The following is a 22,091-nucleotide window of genomic DNA, read 5'->3' on the forward strand; positions in this document are numbered from 1 at the left end:
GATTGTGAATTGGTTATAATGTGCTGGCATGGATTGTGAATTGGTTAGCAGACAGAACACAGTAGGGATAAATGCATTGTTTTCAGAGCGGAAGAGGGTGACAAATGGGGTAAGATGGGCCCCAGCTATTCACAGGATATATCAATAAATCAGATGAGGGAATCGGGTGTAATATTTCCATGTTTGCTGATGACATTAAAGTGGGACCATGAGTAGTGAAGATGATAGAGAAGCTTCTGGGTAATTTAGACAAATTGAATGAGTGAACAAAGGCAGTATAAATGTGGACAAATATGAAGTCATCCAGTTTGGTAAGAAGAAAATCAGAATGGCAAGCTATTATTTAAATGCTGATAGACTGGGAAAAGTTGATGTACAAAGGGACCTGGGTATCTTTGTATGGGGGTTCTGCTATAATGAGTGTTCCAGCAACGCGAATTGGCATTAACGTGATTGACAAATAGGGCTACGCTATTTCTATAACGCAAACCCTGTGCCAGCTGTAAAGCAAACCCTGTGCTTGCTGTAAGGCAAACCCATCGAGTCCACTGGATTTGCTCTTTAAGAAAGGAATCAAAATAGTGCCACTTCACCATTCTTTCCCTATCAACCTGCTTTTTGGTTTTCAAAAATTTATTCAATTTATTTTTCAAAGTTGTTACTGAATGTTTTTCTTTGACCCACAATACTCAAGCTGAAAGTTAACCAGTGATTCAAAGTTTTAGCAGAACTTTCTTGTTGTTGTAAACTGTGCGTCTATTCATGTTCATAGTCTAACACACCTGCCTTTCTCACCAAAACCTCACTGTCACATACTTAGAAGTTGCAGTTATTTTCAGCAGCCACTTATCTGTCTCTGTTTATCTTTGACATTAAATACAAATCCTAACCCCTCCCTTTGCTCGAAGACGAAATAAATATGGAGCACTCAAAAATTGAGGAGGTCTGCATGCAAGATTTGATGGCCACTGTCAAAGCTAGCCCAAGAAACTTGTATAAAAATAGTCAAAATACCTGTTCTTGAAATATCAGTTCCCTCTTCTGGAAGCTGTTATTGTACAACAGTGAGGAGAATTCAGGCTTGGTTGACTGTGGAGCAGATAGCTTACCAACATTCACCATCAAGTTCTATATGGAGAACAGTGACTTGAGCAAAATTGAGAAAGGTCAGTGGTTCCTGTAAAACAGGCTAGTACAACACGTGGACCATGGGAAGGACTGTGATTAGTCACTTCCCAGCCACGGTCATTCTGCTGCCACATCTCCATAATGACAGATCGTATCTGTTCACTTCAGTTAATGCTGTAATTTTATTTGTCTTGTTGCAAATGCAGGGAGTATTTCAGTGATAGTGGGGGTTAAAGGGATGGATAGAGGTTACAGAGATAGGGAGGTTTATACCAGCTGTGGAAAGTTATACGGATACTAGGAATTGAAGGGACAGGTAGAGTTAGGGTTAGGGAGGCTGACAGGTGCTCAAGAATGTTCCGGAGAGTTGCAGGTGCTCAAAAATGTTAGTGGGAGAAAGGGCTTTAGGGATTGGAGTTTCTGTAGTTACAGAGATATAGGGAACTGGATTAGATCACAGAGATAAGGATGGATGCAGGGAGTGAGAGACACGCGTGTGTGGAACGAGTGAGGGACACACACATACACATGGAATTTGTGTGTTTGAGTGTTGAGTGATTTTTTTTGGTGCTCTGCCCGTAACCCCACTTTTCCCATAGGCCCCATTATCTCTGTAGCACGAAGTTGCACTGGAACGCAACTATCGTGTTATAGCAGAATCCCCTGTACAATGGTCACTGAAAGCAAGCATACAGGCAGCAACAGTTAGGAGGGCAAATGGTATGTTGGCCTTCATTGCAAGAGAGTTTGAGTACAGAATCAATCAAATTTTACTGCAGTTGTAGAGAAATTTGGTGAGACCACAGCTGGAGTAGTGTGCATAGTTTCGGTCTCCTTACTCAGAAAAGGATATCATTGCCATAGAGGGCAGAGAAGGTTCAAGCGTGATTCCTGGGATGGCAGATTTATCATATGTGAAGAGATGGAGTTGCCTGGGCCTGTATTCACTGGAATTTAGAAGATTGAGGGGATCTCATCGAAACATAGACAATTCTGACAGGCTTGGACAGACTGGATACAAAGATGATACTTCTCTTGGTTTCGAGGTCCATGGTATCAGGGTGTGCAGTAAGGCATTTCTGACTGAGACAAGGAGAAATATCTTTACTCAGAGGATGGTGAACCTGCCGGATTCTTTACTACCTGTGGAGGTGGTCACTTACTTTAAGCAAAAAGATAAATGGGTTTCTGGACACCAAAAAGGTGTGAAGGAGTACGGGGTGAGCATGGAGTACGGCAGTGAAATACGGCAGCTATGATCATGTTGAATAGTAGACCAGGATGGATGGGCCAAATGGTCTACTCCTATGTTCCATGTTTCTATATCACCTTATTCTGGACTTACCCACCCCCGCCCCACCGAAGGGGGCAACTTTTTCCCTTATCTACCCGTTTGAACATTTTAATCATTTTAAACACTTCAGTTAGATCTCTCAAGTGGAGGAGATTGTTAGGCTAGTCTATGTAACCTCATCGTTTAAGCCTTTTAGCAGGATATTATTCTAGCAAATCTACATTGCACCTCCTGTAAAGCAAACCTATTCTTCCAAAGGTGCAGTGTTCAGGACTAAACTGTTACTCCAGATAGGATTTATCTACAATGTGATATGAGTAACTTCCACCCCTTAGTCTTGAGAATGCTACAATATAAAGTCCAATATTTCAATAGCAACTTTCAACAATGGTCTGTCCTGTTGGTGTCATACACGAGTCTCAGAGAGTCACTAAGTCACAGGGGCTCATTTTGGCAAATACAGCAGGCTTTCTGCACATTATTACCTTTTTACATTCTCCCTTAGAGTATCTGACAGCTCCTCATTCTGTGCTTCACAGGTCTGCAACCTAGAGCAAGGTGAGAAGGACATATTCATAGTTACAACCATGAATAATTACTGCCACATAATCCAACCACTGGAGCAAACATGTAATGGCACCTTAGAGGCAAAGCTGACTCACTTTTCCTTTTTCTCAACTAGTGTCGCCTGAGAAAGTTTCAGTGCTGCCTCAGTTCTTGCCAATTCCACATTGCATTTACCCTTGTCCTTCATCAGCTTGTCTCGTTCTTCCTCCACCTTGGCTAGCTGATCGGTCATGATTTCCAGCCCTGGAACAGGTATTGAAAGGTTAAATACTCTGTGGTTCGCAACAGATTGTGTCTTCATGTTCAGGAGTGAAAATGGGGTGGATGAGTTGATGCTTAGCCCTGTTAATGACTGTCCAGATCTGCTACTCTTCTGTGAATAATACTATGGAATCTTCTACATTCATAAAGCAAGCAGATAAGGAAAAGGAGGCTTAATGGATCTTTTGGAGAAAAAAAACACTGGAACAGTGCAGCGGCCCTTCAATACTGTACTCAAATGATGGGCTGAGAGTGGCATTTGCTGCCACCTACAAACTCACCGGATTTCAGTTGCAGATTCTCACATTCCAGCCGTTTGATTTTGTCCAGGGCACCATGGAGCTCATACGCAGTTTGTTCCAGTTCCTGTTGCATCTGGGCCACAAAAATATTTATTTACACACAGTGCACATTTAAATACAAGCCAGGGCCTTAAACAAAAAAAAAGACAGTGGGAAAGGCATTGGGTTTGACATCCCATATGGGGAAAATGCTTGGTGGGTTTATTTCCGCAGCCACATCCCCAATGTAAAACCCTCAAATGACAGGAGATCTGTATTACTGGAGCAGAGGCTGCTGAACAGTAGAATCCTAGCAGTATCATTAAAATGTAAGTGTCCTTGGACTCGGGTGTTGTCTCAGAAGACTGGAGATTGTTTAATTGGAAGTTTTTTTTGAGGGAGTAATTGTAAGGGTTGGTGAAGTATATAAAAGATTTACTGATACATTTGATATTGTGCCACACAGATTGTGAGCAAATTTAGAAAATGGAAAGATAGGAGGAAACGTGGATACAAGGTTAGTTGACTGACACAAAACAAAGTTAATGAATGGTTGCTTTATAGGTTGAATAAAGTTTATAGTGGAGCTCCTCTGGGTCAGTGTTAGGACCCTTGCTCTTCCGGATATTAATGACCCAGGTGTTGGTGTTCAGGGTACAATTTCAAAATTTGATGATACAATGCTTGTATTATAAGTTGTGGGGAGAACAGTGTAGACCTTCAAAAACAAACAAACATTTGTGGAATGGGCAGACTAGTGGCAGATAAAATTTAACATAAATAAACATGAAGGATTTTCATGTGGAATGAAGAACATGGAAAAACAATACAAAGGGTAAGAAATTTGAGCTGAAGCAGGCCATTCAGCCCATCTTGTCTTCTCTACCATTCAATGGAATCATGGCTAATCTGATAATCCTCAATTCCAATTTCCTGCCTTTTCCCCAAAACACTCAATTCCCTTACTGATGAAAAATCTGTCTATCTCAGCCTTGTATATACGTAGTAACCCAGCCTCAACAACCCTCTATGGTAAAGTCCATAGAAATTGGCTAAGCACACAGTATTTTGACATTATTAATAAAGTGCACAGGGAGGTAATGTCACTGGACTAGTAATCCAGAATCCCATGTTAATGGTTTGAGAAAATGGATTTGAATACCACCATGGCAGGTGGTGAAATAAGAATTCAATAAAATCTGGAATAAAAAGCTAGCTTTTTTTTTTATTCATTAACGAGCTGAGGGTGTCGCTGGCTTGGCAGCATTTATTGCCCATCCCTAATTGCTCAGAGGGCAGTTCAGAGTCAACCACATTGCTGTGGGTCTGGAGTTTATTGTTGCAAAAATCCATCTGATTCACTAATGTCCTTTGGAGAAGGAAATCTGTCCTTCGGAGAAGGAAATCTGTCCTTATCTGGTCTGGCCTACATGTGACTCCAGACCTACAGCAATGTGCTAATGCGTGACAGTCCACTGGGCAATTAGAGATGGATGATAAATGCTGGCCTAACTATCAGTGCCCATCTCCTGTGGACAACTTAAATAAAAAAATTAAAAAAAAAGTACAATAGCAAGCAAGTTATACTGAACTAACATAAAAAATTAGAGTGTTCCTTACAAATCCTGGCACCATTCTTCAGGAATGTTAAGTCTTTAGGGACAGCAATGAAAAGATTTGAGAGAATACTTTCAGGGTTGAGGAGCTTCAATTACAGATATGGTCGGAGATGTGGAATTGTTCTTGGAAAAGAGAAAGTTGAGAGAAGATTTGACAGAAGTTTCAAAATCGTGAGGGGGCTGGAAGTAGACAGGGAGAAACTGTTCCTATTGCTGGAAGTATTGAGAACTGAAAGCACAGATTCAAGGTGACTGGAAAGAACCACTGCTCACATGACAGGAAAAAATGCATTTTCATGCAGCAAGTGGGTAGGTTCTGAAAAGCATTGCCCGAGAACATGGTTGAAGCAGTTTCAATTGAGGCTTTCAAGATGGAATTGGAATATTATTTGAAAAGGAACAATGTGTAGGTCTGTGGGTTTAAGGTGGCGAAACAGTACCAAGTGATTTGCTCCTTCAGTGAACCAGGAGACACACAATGGGCCAAGTGGCCCATCTGTTACTATGCAAAGAAAATTTACAGTAAAATTAGTATGTGATGCCACCACATAAACACCCAAAGTCAATCAGTAATTTTCACAGAACAACAATACTGGCTTAATTCATTCCAGTTATAATGCAGAATTGACAGTTCACAGGGGTATCATCAGAACAGGCAAGTACTTACATTAACCATCTTCCATTCAGCCTCGTCTGCTGTTTTCTTCAGCGTTGCTTTCTCTTCCAGGGCCTTTGCTGTTACCTGGGTCATTGCTTGGAGCTGGGCAGTACTCTGGTGGGCAAGGTTCCTGGCATCTCTCAGCTGTGCAGACACAATGCCATATTCAGAAACAAACACCACAACGGCAATTTCTAATTTTAGGACTGGAGTAGGATCCCGGAAATCAAGTTCCAGACTTGTCACAAAAGATTTTATCCATTTATGCAAAGCTGCCCAATTTACCAGATTTTTAAACCCAAGTTAATAGAAAGCATAGACCAGCTATTGTACTTAACAAGAATTACTATTTATTAGCAGCAGGTAAATATCTATGAAATGTCAACATATAACTCTACTGGTTGAAACTGCAACCCCCTCATAACACTCTCTCCCCGCCCCCCCAACACACACCCCACATGCAGACAGGCACAATAAAACATTGGTGTTATGGGTGGAGAAAAATTCTGAAAACTGTTCAGTGGTCCCTGTCCGTAGGGTTCGCCAAGATAATCGTTTTGGCTTGTCAGGATGTACTGCTCTGTCTCATTCTTTTCCAGGCAGTTTACACTTACTTGCAGGATGCAGGAGTTGCTTGGTTTAGAAATTATAAAGTCATTATCTTATTGGTTAAAAAGCAACATCGTATAACAACTGGTAAGGGAATACAAACTGGTTTTCTTAATGTTTTAAGATTTTTTTTACCACAGAGAAACTGCAGGGCAAGCCTTATACAGTTAATGGTAAGGCTTAGGGGAGTGTTGCTAAACAAAGACACCTAGGCGTACAGGTGCATAGTTCCTTGAAAGTGCAGTCCCAAGTAGACAGGGCAGTGAAGACAGTGTTTGGCACATTTGCATTCATTGATCAGCACATCAAGTATGGGAATTGGTAGGTCATATTGCAGCTGTACAGGACATGGTCAGGCCACTTTTAGAATACTGCATTCAGTTTTGTTGTCCCTGCTATAGGAAAGCTGTTGTCAAACTTGAAAGGGTTCAGAAAGGATTTACAAAGATGCTGCTGGGATTGGAGGGTTTGAGCTATAGGGAGAGGCTGAATAGGCTGTGGCTATTTTCCCTGGAGCGTCACTGGCTGAGAGGTGACCTTATAGAAGTTTATAAAATCATGAGGGACATGGATAAAGTGAATAGCCAAGGTCTTTTCCTTGGGGTGGGGGAAGGATAAGAGTGCAAAACTAGAGGGTATAGGTTTAAGTGAGAGCGGAAAGATTTAAAAGGTAACTTTTTCACACAGAGGGTGGTGCATGTATGGAATGAGGTGCCAGAGGAAGTGGTGGTGGCTGGCACAATTACAACATTTAAACGTCATGTCGATGGATATATGAATAGGAAGGATTTAGAGGGATATGAGCCAAATGCTGGCAAATGGGATTAGTTCAGTTTAGGATATCTGGTCAGCATGGCTGAGCTGGACTGAAGGGTCTGTTTCCATGCTGTGTGACTATGACTGGTGGGGAGTCTTTAAAATCAGATGGAAAAATCGATTGCATTGCACCCAATAACTATTCTCAACAGGCTATTAAGAGTTGCTCTGGTTGTGGTCTGACAGAAGGTTATTCCATTTTCTGTAGCTTGAGAGGGGGAGAAAACAGCTGCTACAATGATCTTCCCTCCATCACCAGTTCAAGAATGGGGATGTTTACTAATAATTGTGCAGACTTCAATTCTACTTCTAACTATTTGGGGAATGAAGCAGTCTATGCCTGACAGTAGCATGATCAAGCCAACATTCAGTTTTGAGCTGATCTGACATTAATGCTGCTGTCGTGTCAGGCAATGACAATCTCCAGCAAGAGAATCTAACCATTGTCCCTTGACAATATGGAAACATTTTCTCTGTGTCCATTCTATCCAGGCCACTCACTATTCTCTAAGTTTCCACCAGATCTCCCCTCATTCTTTTAAACTCCATGGAGTACAGACCCAGAAATCCACAAATGACCAGCCCATCACGTCCAGGATCATTCTTTTAAACCTCCTCTGGATGCCCCTCCAACACCAGCACATCCTCCCTCCAATATGGGGCCCAAAACTACTCACCATATTCTAATGCAGTTCGACCAGAACCTTATACAGCCTCAGCAGTACATTTCTGCTCTTGTATTCTAACCCTCTCGAACGAATACTAATATTGCATTGACCTCCCTAACCATCAATTGAACCTGCATGTTAATTTCAAGAGAATCCTGAGGTAGGATTCCTAAATCCCTTTGTGCTTCAGGCTTCCAAACCTTTCCAATTTAGACAATAGTCCACACATCTATTCTTCCTACAAAGTGCATAACCTCACACTTTCCCGTATTATTGTCCACTCACCATCATGTCCAAGTCCTTCTGCAGCCTCCCCACCTCCTCAATATTACCTGTCCCTCCACCTATCTTTGTCATCTGCAAACTTAGCACCAATGTCCTCCATTCCTTCATCCGTTAATATATAACGTGAATAGCTGTGGTCACAACATGGAATTCTGTGGAATTCCAGTAGTCACTGGCTGCCATTCTGAAAAAAGACACCTTTATTCACACAGTCTGCCTTCTGCCAGTCAGCCAATCCTCTATCCATGCTTGTACCTTACCCATAATACCATGGGCTCTTATCTTATTTAGCAGCTTCCTATTCAGTACTATGTCAAAGGCCTTCCATAACTCCAAATAGTTCACATCCACTGACTTTCCTTTGTCTAACTTGCTTGTTACCTCCTCAAAGAATTCCAACAGATTTGTCAGACATGACCTCCCCTTGACAAAGCTGTGCTATTTTACCATGCACCTCCAAGTGCTTCACAATCTCCTCAAAGATGGACTCCAAAATCTTACTAACAACCGAGGTCAGGTTAACCGGCCTACAGTTTCCAGTCTTCTGCCTCCCTCCCTTCTTAAGCAGGGGGCGTTATATTAGCCATTTTCCAGTCCTCTGGGACCCTCCCAAACTCCAGTGATTCCTGAAATATCACCAATGCCTCCACTATCTCCTTCAGATCCACAGGGTGTCATCCATCTAGTCCAGGTGATTTATCTACCTTCAGACCTTTCAGCTTTCCCAGCAACTTCTTCTTAGTGGTGGCCACTACACTCACCTCTGCCCCTTGACTCTTTAAATTCTGATATGCCACTGGTACTTTCCACTGTGAAAACTGATGCAAAGTACCTATTCAGTTCTCTGCCTTTTCTTTGTTCCCTATTTTTACTTTTCCAGCCATATTTTCCAATGGTCCAATATACACCCTTGCCTGTCTCTTAACTGTTAGATATTTAAAAACTATAGCAATCTTCTGTTATACTACGAGCTAGCTTACTCTCATATTTCATTTTCTCCTCCCTTATTGTTTTTTTGTTACCCTGCGCTGTGTTTTAAAGGTTCCCAATCTTCTGGTTTCCCACTAATCTTCACCACATTTTATGCTTTTTCTTTTGCGTTTATGTTGTTCCCAACTTCCTTTGTCAGCCATGGCTGCTCATCCTCCCCTAAGTGTGTTTCTTCTTCCTTGGGATGAATTTCTCCTGTGTCTCCCAAATTACCCCCAGAAATTCCTGCCATTGCTGTTCCACCATCTTCCCTGCTAGGCTCCCATTCTAATCAACTCTGGCCAGCTCCTCCCTCTTATTTTTGTAGTTACCTTTACTCAGTTGTAATACATCTGATTCCAGCTTGTGAATTCTAACATTTTATGGTCACTACCCCAAGAACTCCTTCACTTTAAACTCCCTAATCGAGTTTGCTTCATGACACATCATTGAATCCAGAAAACCTGTTTCTTAGTGGGGTCTGCCGCAAGCTGCTCCCAAGTAAAACATCTCTTAGACATTTTGTGAATTTCTCTCTCTGGGATCTGCTACCAACCTGATTTTCCCAGTCCGCCTGCACATTGAAGTCCCCCATAATTACTGGAAATGTCTTTCTTAACATGCCTTTTCGGTCTCCTGATTTATTTTCTTCCCCACACCCTAACTAATGCTGGGAGGCCTGTACATAACTCCCTGTCTTTTTTCGTGTTGTTCCTCAACTCTACCTACACAGATTTTGTGTCTTTCAACTCTACAACTTGTTATCAATTTAATTTCATTTCTTACTGACAAGGCAACACCTCTCCCGTCCCGGCCCATCTACTGGTCTTTTCAATAGGACACATATCCTTGGATATTTAGTTCCCAGCCCTGATCCCTTTGCAGCCACATCTGTGATACCGACAACATTGTACCTCCACGTTCCATCTTGCGCGCCAAGATCATTTACCTTGTTTCATATATTGCATGCATTTAAGTACAACTCTCCCAGTGCTGCACTTACTGTCCTCTTTGTCACCATCTTTAACATTCACTCCTTTCATCAGTGGCACGTGGTGGAAGCAGTGTGTACCATATCCTGCAGAAACTTGCAAAAGCTTCTTCAACTTGGTACTTTCCAAACCTCACCTTTTACCGGTTTGAAGAGGGCAGCAGGCCTTGGTTTCTCTTCAATTCATACCATCCTAACATGGAACTACATTGCCATGATGAGCAATAACCCAGAGGATGAATAATTTGAAAAGTTAGAGGTTCTGACACAGGGTAATTCATAGTCTCATCCTGTTCAGTCCCAGCAAGTGATGATCAGATCTCCACCACAGAATTCCAGGTTCATACCCAGCAGGACCATCTCAGTAGATGGAAATGGATGCAGCATGTGGGATATGCGCTTACCCTGGGTCACACCAATACACCTGACAGCAGGAAGGGGCCAGAATGAAGCATAAATAAAGACAGCTAACATTAATTCAATTGAGTTTTTTTACCTGCTCCTGTACTTTCAGTCGCGCATTCTTCATTTCCTCATAAGCTCCATCTGCACTGGCCAAACATTCCTCAACCTCTTCCATCAGCAAATTCTGCTGAGGCAATTACAGAAATATCTCAACTGTGACGAATTGAAAACATTTAGCAATAGAGAGAAGGGTAGATGTGCAGTTAGATAAACAGCTATTTCTCAATTCAGCAATGACACCTCCATAAAACCAAGTAGGATCAGCCAAGCACAGGCTGTGGTTACTTACTTGCTGTTTGTGGCTGTTACAGATTGTACTGTGGAGCTGCTGGTACTGCTCCAGACCCAGCTCCAGATCGCGCACTCTGGTGGCATGCTGCAGATACAAGCTGCGGTAATGATCCTCTACCTGTCGACACAACAAGCATGGTTAAACGCAAATTCTCAACCACTACCTGTTCGTCTTTGGGGGTTTAAAAGTAGTGAAAGAGTTAGAGCTCATCCATTCTGATATTTGGTGGTCTGGCGAGATGAGGAGGTGGGAGGAAGCACGTAGCAGCAGGGAGATAGACAGACCAGCCAGTATTAGTCTGTGGACCTCTTACAAGAGTCAAGCCACTAAAACCAATCCCAGTGGGAGCATTCAACCCCAATACCCCAATGCACAGCAGGACTTCAGTGCACTGACAGCACTCAGTGGCTGCAGAACAGTTCTGCACAAATGAAATAGACACGGCAGGTTTGGAAAACAATACAAGGATTTTTCATGCTAATTAATAGCCTTGCATCACATGAACATTCTATTAGGAACTTGTTGGAATCCATTATTAAAGAAGCTGTAACAGGACATTTCAAAAATGAAAACACAATCCATCAGAGTCAGCATGGCTCTATGAAGGCTAAATCATATTTGACTGATTTGCCAAACGTAACAAGCAAAGTGATAATGGTGGCCCTGTAGATGTAGTATATCTGGACTTCTAGAAGGTATTTGATAACGAGCTGCATGAAAGGTCAATACACAAAGTAAGATCACATGGGATTAGGAGTAATTTAAAAGTTTGAATAGAGGATTGGTTAACCAACAGAAAGCAGAGGAGATTAAAAAAAGGGTCTGTTTCCTAGTTGGCAAACTGGGTGCCACATAGTTTGGTCCTCAGGCCCCAACTATTTACAATCTATATTAATAACTTCAACAAAGAAATAAGAAATTTATAAATGGATGTGGATAGTTTAAGAGAATGGAACAAGATTTTGCTGATGGAGTTTAACATGTGAGGTTATCCACTTTCATCAGAAGAACAAAAAGGCAAATTATCTAAATAGAGAGAACCTTCAAAGTGCTTTGGTGCAGAGGGATCAGTGTCCTCATGCATGACTCACAGAAAGCTAATATGCAGGTACAGCAGGTAATAAGGAGAGCAAATGGAATTTCTGCATTTATTGCGAAAGGAATGGTGTATAAAAATAGGGAAATGTTGCTGAAGTTGTACAAGATAATGGTGAGACTGCATGCAGACAGTTTTAGTCCTCTCACTTGAGCAAGGATATATATTGCATTGGGGGCAGTTCAGAGAAGGCTCAATAAATTAATTCCAGAGATAAAAGGCTTATTTTAGCAGAGATTTAGCACTTTACACCTACACATTCTTGCGTTTATAATGACAGAAAGTCTAATTGGGGTACAGAAAATGCCGAAAGGGTGTTGACACAGTAGACATAAAGAAGATGTTTTCCCTTGTGGGGCAATCTAAAACAAGAACACTAACATTCAGATGGATCTGGGCGTGCAGGTCCACAGTTCTCTGAAAGTGGCAACACAGGTAGCCAAGGTGATTAAGAAGGCATATGGCATGCTTGCCTTCATCACCCAGGGCATGGAGTACAAGAATCAGCAAAACATGTTGCACCTATATAAAACCCTTGTTTGACTACGTTTGGAGTATTGTGTGCAGTGTTGATCACCACACCAACAGAAGGATGTGGAAGCTTTGGACAGAGTACAGAGAAGGTTCACCAGGATGTTGCCTGGTCCCCAGGGCATTGACCATGAGGAAAGGTTAAAAAGACTAGGATTGTTTTCACTGGAAAGACGGCAGCTGAGAGGAGACCTGATAGAGATCTACAAAATTATGAGAGGCATAGATAGGGTGGAGAGTCAGAGGCTTTTCCCCAGGGTTGAAGCTTCAATTACAAGGGGGCACATGTTCAAGGTCAGAGGGGGAAAGTTTAAGGGAGATGTGCGAGGGAAGTTTTTCACGCAGAGTGGTAGCAGCCTGGAATGCACTACCAGAGGTGGAGGAGGAAGCGGGCACATTGTGGAGGCACTTAGATGGTACCTGAATAAGGAAGGAATAGAGGGATACAGATTTAAAAAATGGCAGGTTTGTTTTTAGAATAATTAGGGCATGATAGTCAGCACAGGCTTGGAGGCCGAAGGGCCTGTTCCTGTGCAGTATTTTTTCATTTGTTCAAGAGGTCATAGCTTTAGGATAAGGGGCAGCCAATTTAAAACAGAGATAGAGAGGAATTACTCCTCTCAAAGGGTTGTGAATCTGTGAAATTCATTACCCCAAAGTGTGGTGGACATCGGGACACTGAAGAAATTAATGGGGAGATAGACAGATTTTTAAAATTAGCAATGGATTGTGGAGAGCAGGCAGGGAAGTGGAGTTGAGGCTGCAATGCGATCAGCTATGACAAATGAGCGCGCAGGCTCTGGGAGCTGAATTTTCTAGTCCTGCTCCATGTCCTTATGCTCTTATGATGCAATGTAGATTTCAGGTTAAAATCAGAGCAGCCATGATCTTACTGAACAGAAGAGAAGGCTCGAAGGACTGAGTGGCATACTCTTGTTCGTATGTTCATTCAACTATAACTATCTTTACCACAGCTGAAAGGAAAATTAGTCCTAGATTCAGGGAGGATTTTACAAGGTCCTTGAGCACAGGCAGAAAGTAGAAGGCAAAAGGCTGCCAACAAATGCTAGATATCAACTCAAGAATTCTAAACTGGGGCTGTATGCAGTGTGGAATGAACCCAAGATATCAGACTTTGTGGCAGGAATATTTTCACTGAGCCAGACAATTGCTCCCAGAGTACAGCATCCTCATTTCCCACAATTCTTCGAAGAGTTATTTAAAGCTATAGTGTCTTGGTTAATGAAAAGAAGTGGAATTCCACACGATGACTACTTCAAAAGACATGCTAAACCGTGTATAGAGCTACAGTTAGACCACACACAGTGCTGTACCCTGTTCTGGCCTCCAGATAGGATATGTAGAGGTAGGGGAAATGATGCAGCAAGATTGAAAAAGGATACCAGAGAGACCAGGCCACACCTATCAAGACTGATTGGACAGACCAGGCTGTTTTCTCTAAAAAGATTGAGGACCTGATGAATATCTTTATTATAATAGGTTTTGACAACGATGTTGCCCACTTCAGAAGTTCAGAAGTGCCATGAGTACAAGACAGTCAGTAATAAAAACAACCTGGAATTCAGGAGTTTCTTCTTTACCCAAGGTGGTGAGAATGTGGAACTCAAAGAAGTGGTCAAAGTGAATTGTATCAATATATTTAAAGGGAGGCTGGATAAAATATAAGGTAGAAAGGAAAGCAATAGAAGGATATGGTGACAGGGTGAGATGAAGAGGTGTGGGACAAAGCTCATGTGGAGCAGAAACATCTGCAAATTCTATGAATTAATTGGTTTCCAACACAACCTAATGCCAATTACTGCAAATGCTATCATGAGACCCATTCCACCAACAGAGAAGGCACAGAGTCAAAGATATATCTGCAGTAATGCACAGGACAGTTACCTCAGGAGTCTGGGAAGTGTCAGTCTGGGTGAAGGTATCCCTCTGATCTGCTGGTCCAGCCCAGAGGCCCAGACCTTTACTCTTGGACAGGTCATTCAGCTGGCCAGACAGAACCTCATTGATGAGCAGGGAAGTCTCTAGTCGATGTTCCAAATCCTCTCGTGGAACTGATTTCACAGCCTCTCGGGAAAAGCTAGAAGAAAGAGTAAAAAGGGAAGAAATTCACCAATTCAGTGCCAAATCACCAGGCAGCTCCAGTGATCAAAACCTATGGTTCTAGTCATGAATAATCTGAGGCATGGCACAACCAAAATGAAGGGACCCCCTCCTCTCAGTGTGATTGCAATCCTGGGACAGGACAGGGAAAACAAGGTTCTGCGACTTCAGGAGCAGGTGAAGCTTACTCCTGGTGGAAACAAGGGAGGCATGATTGTGTCTTACAATGGTGTTACCCAAATAAGGAATGAGACAACAGCAAGTTTGATATCTCCACAACCCACTGTAGCTTGTATCAGAGATTCACACCCCAGAGTTGTCCTGCTATTGTCTAAAAACAACACCCTGCAAATAACAGCCAGTAATTGTGAATCCTCAACTGGAATGATCGCTATTTTCCAGTTAGCTTTTTGCAGCTCCAGTCATCTCCTCCTTCAGGGATCAACACCTTTAACTTAACTAGCCAAAAAGAAATACACTTCCTGCTGATTCATAATTAAGGTCCCTGCACTCCCATCACCCAATGAACACTGGAGTTGGGGTATTACTGTGCTTTGGGAGGCAGTGAAGTGACACACTTGTCAGCGACGCTTTAGTACCAAGCACTGGTAATTTCAGAGCCAACCCACATGTCCCTCAGATACTCCAGGGAATAAGCTGTCAAAAAAAAGAACAAAAATAGAGAGAGAAAAAGGAAGAAGAAATTTACAAAGAAAAGTATCAGAACAGGTGGGAGCTGGCATTAAGTATATGCCACACTCAGTCTGTCATCCTGCAGCATCAAGTGCTGTCCACTGGAGGGCCCTCAAACTTCACATTAAGATTAGCATGGAATATTTTGGGGATAAATTCACTCAGAAAAGAGGATATTGTTGCTGCCTATCTAAGCTGCACTGTGGTGGTGGCAGGCCAGTGAATCACTGTTTTGAACCACTCATATTGCAACATATTGCTATGGAACTGAAGTTACATATGACCAGATCAGTTTCTTACATCACATCAGTGAACCAACCAGTTTTCTTTTATGACAATCCAAAAGCTACACTTTTACTAAAATCTGCCACTTATTTTCAGAATATTAAACCAAATTCAATTTTTTAAATTCATTCATGGGATTTACTGGCTAGATCAGCATGTATTACCCTTCAGAAGAAATCCTGAAATTATCAGCATGCCATTCCAACTTTCAGTCTCTAGATTACTGGTTCCAATAATTTAACCACTTACTTCCAGAGTAGAGAATCTGTGAGCACTGCACTGTCCATCATTTCAGTACAGGCTCCCTCTGATGTGGACGTATTGATGGCCTTCTCAGCCAAGCTGACAGGGGTCACACAGGTTGAGCGACAGTCTGTTCCCACAGGAGTAACTGCAGTGCTGACCTCTTCGTAGGTGACCCGGTTCCAGCCCATTCCTTCTGCCAGCAATGTCCAGGTATTTATCCGCGTTTGCATAATCCCAGCGTGGGTGAGGCACGTCAGCGCACATGGCTCTGCAGCTGGCATGGGGCTGGTGCCCATCTCCACCTGCTCCACCTCTTGGCAAGCACCATCCGCCGGCCCCACCTCCTCCCCAGCTGCCCCCGCCTTCTCCCCGTCTCCCTCCATTGCCCCCGCCTCCTCCCCGTCTCCCTCCACTGCCCCCGCCTCCTCCCCGGCTGCCCCCGCCTCCTCCCCGTCTCCCTCCATTGGGCCCGCCTCCTCCCCGGCTGCCCCCGCCTCCTCCCCGTCTCCCTCCACTGGGCCCGCCTCCTCCCCGTCTCCCTCCACTGGGCCCACCTCCTCCCCGGCTGCCCCCGCTTCCACCCCATCTCCCTCCACTGGGTCCACCTCCTCCCTGGCCTCTCCTGCCAGCTCCACCTCCTCACCCTCTGCCGGTTCCACCTCTCCCACGGCAGCCTCCTCCTGCCCCACCTCCACCTGCCCAACCTCCTCCCTTTCCCCTTTCATCTGTTTTATGTTCACGCTGTCCCTTACCATCTGCCTCAGCTCCTCCACAGCACCCACATTTTGCCCTATCTCCACCCAATCCCCCTCCCTCTGACCAACTTCCTCCCTCTCCATCTGCCCTGTACTCACTCGCCTCACCTCCTCAGTAATCCCCTCATCCTGCTTTGCCTCCATCTTCCACGGGTCCACCTCCTCCCCACCACCCTCCCCATCTCGTTTCAACTCCCCAAATTTCACAACATCCTTCGATTGCCTCAACTCGATGCAGGACAACATCCCTACACTTGCACCCACAGTTCCAGTGCTAAGAGGTGTGGAGAACCCATCAACTGATGTCAAGTTACCAAGCAGAACTTCCTCAAGAGCCTCAGCTGTGTCAATTTCAGGGAGGATGGCACAGGAATTCTCTGTCAAAACCACAGGGCAATCGCTTTGAGGTCCGTCTGGCTGTCCTGCCATCTCTAGTCGCGAGGGCAGAGAGTTCCCTTCAGCCACCTCGAGCCCAAGACTTGGTCCAGCCACTGTCTCAATGAGACTTGAAGGTCCACCTGATGCCAACCCTGAGGTTATGGCAATGTCACTGAGTGGCAGCTTGGGGTTTTCCTTTGCCTCGATTTTTACTGGCTCTCCTTTGTGTACAAGGCATGTAAGTGCTTCCCCATTTACACACGTTAGAACCGGATTCTTGGCCTTTGTCAGCACGATCTCAGGAACTGCACTGTTAAGTCCAGGTTCGGCTGCATGCATCGCCAGTGGAGTCAAGGTCCTCGTCTGGGGAACACAAACACTGTCTTCTACCACAAAGACTTTTTGACCGGAATCTTCGTAAACCAGCTCCAGACCTGGCAGGCCATCATCCTGCAAGTTCAAAGCAAAGACTCTCAGGAGATATTTTTCCCCCAAAATCAAATATAGGCACTGAACACATACCAATATAAATCAGACAATATCTTCAGGTGATTTCATGAGGAATAGGAACGTAAAATTTGCATTTCTAGAGCACCTGTCACATCCTCAGGCAATTAAGTTTTTTTAAAGTTCGGGTGCAAGAATGTTGTGGGAAACAGCAGTGAATGTGCATATAGCAAGCTCCCACCAAAGCAATGCCATGAACATTCAGAGATGGTGCGATGGATTTAGACTGTGTGACAGTGCGCACATGCAATAGCTGGTCAGTAGCAGATTTTAATCCTGATAATTTTTCTTTTTTTTTGTGTGAACTTCAGCAATGCTGACGTTTTGATAAGACATGAAACTTAGCCTGACTTCTTGTGTCAGTTGCTTCCAAGGAAAATAAGTGAAGAGCAAGCATATAGCATCTGACCCTTGAAAACATGCTTTAAAGATAAAGATCCCTAAAACAAATCCTATCGGTGGACCATTATTCCTGTTGTCTGGGTAGCTCACTGTACACAAATTAGCTGCCACCTTTCCTGTAGTACTACTGACAACATTCTAGAGGTACATCATTTACTGTATAAAAGGCTCAACATAAGAATCAGGAGGCAGCAATTCAGCCCTTTGACCCCCTTCTGCCCTTAAGATCATAGCTGATCATCTACTTCACCATTTCCCCAGCATCCCTTGATGTTTTTGTGTAGACATCTATCGATCCCAACTATTTAAAGCGTCATAACATGCAAGGCTATTGGCCTAGTGCAGGAAAGTAGGGCTAGCATAAGTAATAATATATTTTTGGCAGAATAGACTTGGTGAGCCAAAGGGCCTCTTCCGGACTGTAAAAGTGTACGATTCTATGACTGAGCCACTGGTGTCTCTGGTAATGTATGCCAAAGACTCTCACCTCCAAATGTAAAGCTTCCTCACTATCTCAGTCCCAAATGGTTTGCTCCTTATTCTAAAACTGTGCTTCCTGGTTCGAGAAGCACCAGCCAGAGGAAACATTTTTGTGCAAGAACTTAGCATGTTTGAATGTAGATTGTCTTGAGGTTGTGAAAAGTGCAAGTTTGCTTTTCCATTTTTCAACCTTTGCAACGTTAACTGGTGATTCCATGGAGTTCAGGGAGCAGCAAGCAAATACTTTATAATGGATCCATTGAGGGAAATCTATTGTAATAAAAAGGTTTATAATATAGTACATAGAAATAGTAACTAGGTGCAGGAGTAGGCCATTCAGCTCTTCAATCCTACTCCACATGTCAATATGATAGCGACTGATCCTCTGACTCAATGCCATATTCTAATTTTCTCCCCATACCCTGTATGCCTTTAAAATCTAAACATGTTTCTCTCTCTTCCCCATATACATTCAGTGACTTGGCCTCCACAGCCTTCTGTGGTCGAGAATTCCACAGATTCACTTTCTCTCAGTGAAGAAATGTTTCCACATTTCCATTCTAAATGGTCTACCCTGTATCCTGTGACTATGTCTCTTTATTCTAGGCTCCCCACGCAATGAAAACATTCACCCTGCATCTAGTCTATCCAGCCCTTTGACAACTTGACACATTTCAATCAGATCCCCTCTCATCCTTCTAAACTCATCAACACAAGCCCAGTCAAACCATGCTCTCCTCATAGGACAGTCCTGTTACCCCCAGTATCAGCCCAGTGAACCTCCTCTGTACTCCTTCTATGGCAAGGTAATGAGGCCAATGATGCACACAGTACTCCAGGTCTGGTTTCACCAAGGCTGCAGTAAGATATTCCTAGTTGTGAACTTAAATCATCTTGCAATGAAGGCCAACATACCATTTGAATTTCTAATTGTTTGCTGCACCTGCCTGTCTACTTTTGTTGACAGGTATACAAGGCCACCTAGATCCCTTTGTACATCCACACTTCCCAATATATATCCATTTAAATCATATTCTTCCTTTCTGTTTTTCACACTGAAATACGTAGCTTCGCAGTTAGCCACGTTGTACTGCAGCGGCAATGTGTTTGCCCATTCACTCAACTCACCTGCATTTCCTCACAACCCCCACCTATTTTTGTGTCAACAGCAAATTTGGAAATGCTGCATTTGGTTCCCTCATCCAGATCATTTGGGATTTTAAAGTGGATGTCGGATGAAGAGTCAACACTCAAAACGTTAACTCTACTTTCTCCCCACAGATGCTGCCAGACCCACTGCAGTTCTTTGTTTGAGACTAGATAAACTACCTGAGAAGTTAATCAAGTAAATATTTACAAGTTGAACTTTTATGAAATCCAGAAAGACAGACTGAAGCCACAGTGCAGTTTGAGTTGAGAAGAACAGTTTCAGACTAGATGGAGGGCACTTCACTTATAGTAGTTAGGCTTTCAGAGCTGGAAAGATGTTTTAAAACTCTTTTAGCAGTTTAAGTAAAGAAGGTTTTCCTTAAAGTTCAGTTACAAAAATGTCCTTGAAGCAGCTGGTGGCTGTAAATCTTGAGGAGAGATAGTAAGAGAGAATCACATCTGGTGAATGTATAGAAAGTAGGTGAAAGGAAATACTTGCAACCTTGTCACTTCAGTAAGAATTTAAATAGTGAAGATAGGAGAGTTACTTCACAAGGGTTGAGCAATATAAAAAGGATATTGCTGGGAAAAGCACTGAATTGTTCTTTTTGCTATGTTAAGATCGTCCTTAATTGTCAAACATATGCTTTGTTTATTGTGTGTACAAATTTTTGTGTTCTTTCCACAAAGGAGTACTGACAGCCTCTTGTGAATATATTCTGTGACTGACCACTTCTGAAAACAAATGGTAAAAATAAAACATTGAATCTATCAAGCCAGGCTTCACTCAGATCTGGCTTGTCCAGTATTACCAACCACTAGGATCATAACACTGTAGAAACATCTGATCAAGAGGGAAATTAAGGATCACATGATAGTTATTGAAGAAGAAAGATGTGAGGATGCTCGAGTGCAGCACAGAAACTTAGAAAATAGGAGCAAACCATTTGGACCTTCAAGCCTGCTCCACCATGCAATTTGATCATTGGCAATCATCCAACTTAATACTCTGTTACTGCTTTCTCCCCATATCTTTGACCCCTTTAGCTCCAAGAACTATGTCAAACTCATTGAAAATATTCAATGCTTTCACCTTAGTGATGGCAGAAGATGCTACAGACTCACCACTTTCTGGGTGAATAAATTCCTCTTCATCTCAGTTCCAAAAAGCCTACCCCATGTTTTGCGATTGAGACTCCAGTGTCTGCACTCTCCAGCCATCCAGAATGTCCTTCCTGCATTTACTCTGTCTAGCCCTACTAGAATCTTTTTCTAGGAGATTATCCCTCATTCTTCCAAACTCTAGCAAATGTAGTCCAAAATTGCTGCAACTACACACCAGTTTCTGTGGTACCATTATAAACTAATCTGGAACAAAGCGTCCATGATATATAGAAAACTGTTTCTCAATCTAACCAAAAGAGACAAAAGCTAAAATCATGAGTCTGTGAAACATGCGTTGCAGATTCACCCTGAACCACTGAATTGATTCATTTACCAAGAGCAGCATTGAAACTAAGGTGTTGTTCCGGACATACCTTAGCCATGATCTGACTGAGTGGTGAAACATGCTTAAGGGGCAACATAGCCCTGTCCCGTTTCTATGTTTCAATTGCTCTGGAACCATACCGATAGTTTTCCAGCATGGAACTTGTTCCATTGCCAGACTGTCTTCACTTACTATTAGCTGCAGCCTGCGCATCAGGGGCGTCAGGTTAGACCCTGGCAGAATCTCCGAACGCCTCTTATTAGAGGGGGTCTTCACGTCCCGCTGAACATTATACTGAGGCAAAACGTCCTGTAGAGGGACTCGCACACTTTTGTTGGTCGGCTACACAGGAAGCAAAGGAGAAATTTCAAACAGCTTCGCAGAACAACATTTAAGTTCAGGCATCACTCAATTAGAAACAAAACAAGTTCAGTTTTCAGCTCCCATCTTCTTCTCCCCTCAAATGAAATTCAACTGCAGAGAACAGCACTGTTAAGATCGATTGAAACTCTGGAATTCCCTTCCAAAACCCATCCATCTTTAAGACTACTTTTAAAACAGGGAACAGAAACAAAGTTGCTGGAAAAGCTCAGCAGGTCCGGCACCATGTGTGAAGGAAAAAACAAAGTTAACGTTTCGGGTCCCTTCCCTAGACCTGCTGAGCTTTTCCAGCAACTTTTTTTTTGTTCCCGATTTACAGCATCCGCAGTTCTTTCGTTTTTAATCTTAAAACACTATAGTTTTCAGCAAAGTTATTGGTCACCTGTCCTAATATGTGGTTCAGTGTCAATTTTTGTCTGATTTACATATTTTTGAAGCAGCTTGGAACATTCTACTATATACTGTCAAGTGATCATTGATCAGCAGGAGGGTCTTTCATTCTCCCTCACCCAGAACACAGATTAGCGATTATTCAAACGTTTTCTGGTCTGTGTATTTTTTCTTTGTGAGGCAGATCACTAATGCAAGAGGCTCACAATCTGCAATCCTTTTCTGAGTTAATATTTTTAATAATTGATTTTTTTTATAAAGATAACATCATTATAATGCAGAGAT

At 42.9% G+C, this 22,091-nt stretch overlaps 1 protein-coding gene across 1 annotated transcript in view; it reads right to left on the reverse strand.

Annotated features, from left to right (window-relative positions):
• Positions 1-22,091, reverse strand: part of LOC109914709 (dystonin) — an 89,580-nt gene that overhangs the window by 17,178 nt on the left and 50,311 nt on the right. The window contains exons 2-10 of the mRNA XM_048612325.1: positions 21,228-21,377; positions 15,879-17,458; positions 14,436-14,628; positions 10,901-11,020; positions 10,643-10,735; positions 5,818-5,952; positions 3,532-3,625; positions 3,085-3,232; positions 2,908-2,970 (exon numbers count right to left, since the gene is read on the reverse strand). Of these exons, the coding sequence (XP_048468282.1) occupies positions 2,908-2,970; positions 3,085-3,232; positions 3,532-3,625; positions 5,818-5,952; positions 10,643-10,735; positions 10,901-11,020; positions 14,436-14,628; positions 15,879-17,458; positions 21,228-21,377 (2,576 nt within the window). The remainder of the gene's footprint in view (positions 1-2,907; positions 2,971-3,084; positions 3,233-3,531; positions 3,626-5,817; positions 5,953-10,642; positions 10,736-10,900; positions 11,021-14,435; positions 14,629-15,878; positions 17,459-21,227; positions 21,378-22,091) is intronic.

This window comes from Rhincodon typus, chromosome 26 (genome assembly GCF_021869965.1).
Source record: "Rhincodon typus isolate 14 chromosome 26, sRhiTyp1.1, whole genome shotgun sequence".
NCBI lineage: Eukaryota > Metazoa > Chordata > Chondrichthyes > Orectolobiformes > Rhincodontidae > Rhincodon > Rhincodon typus.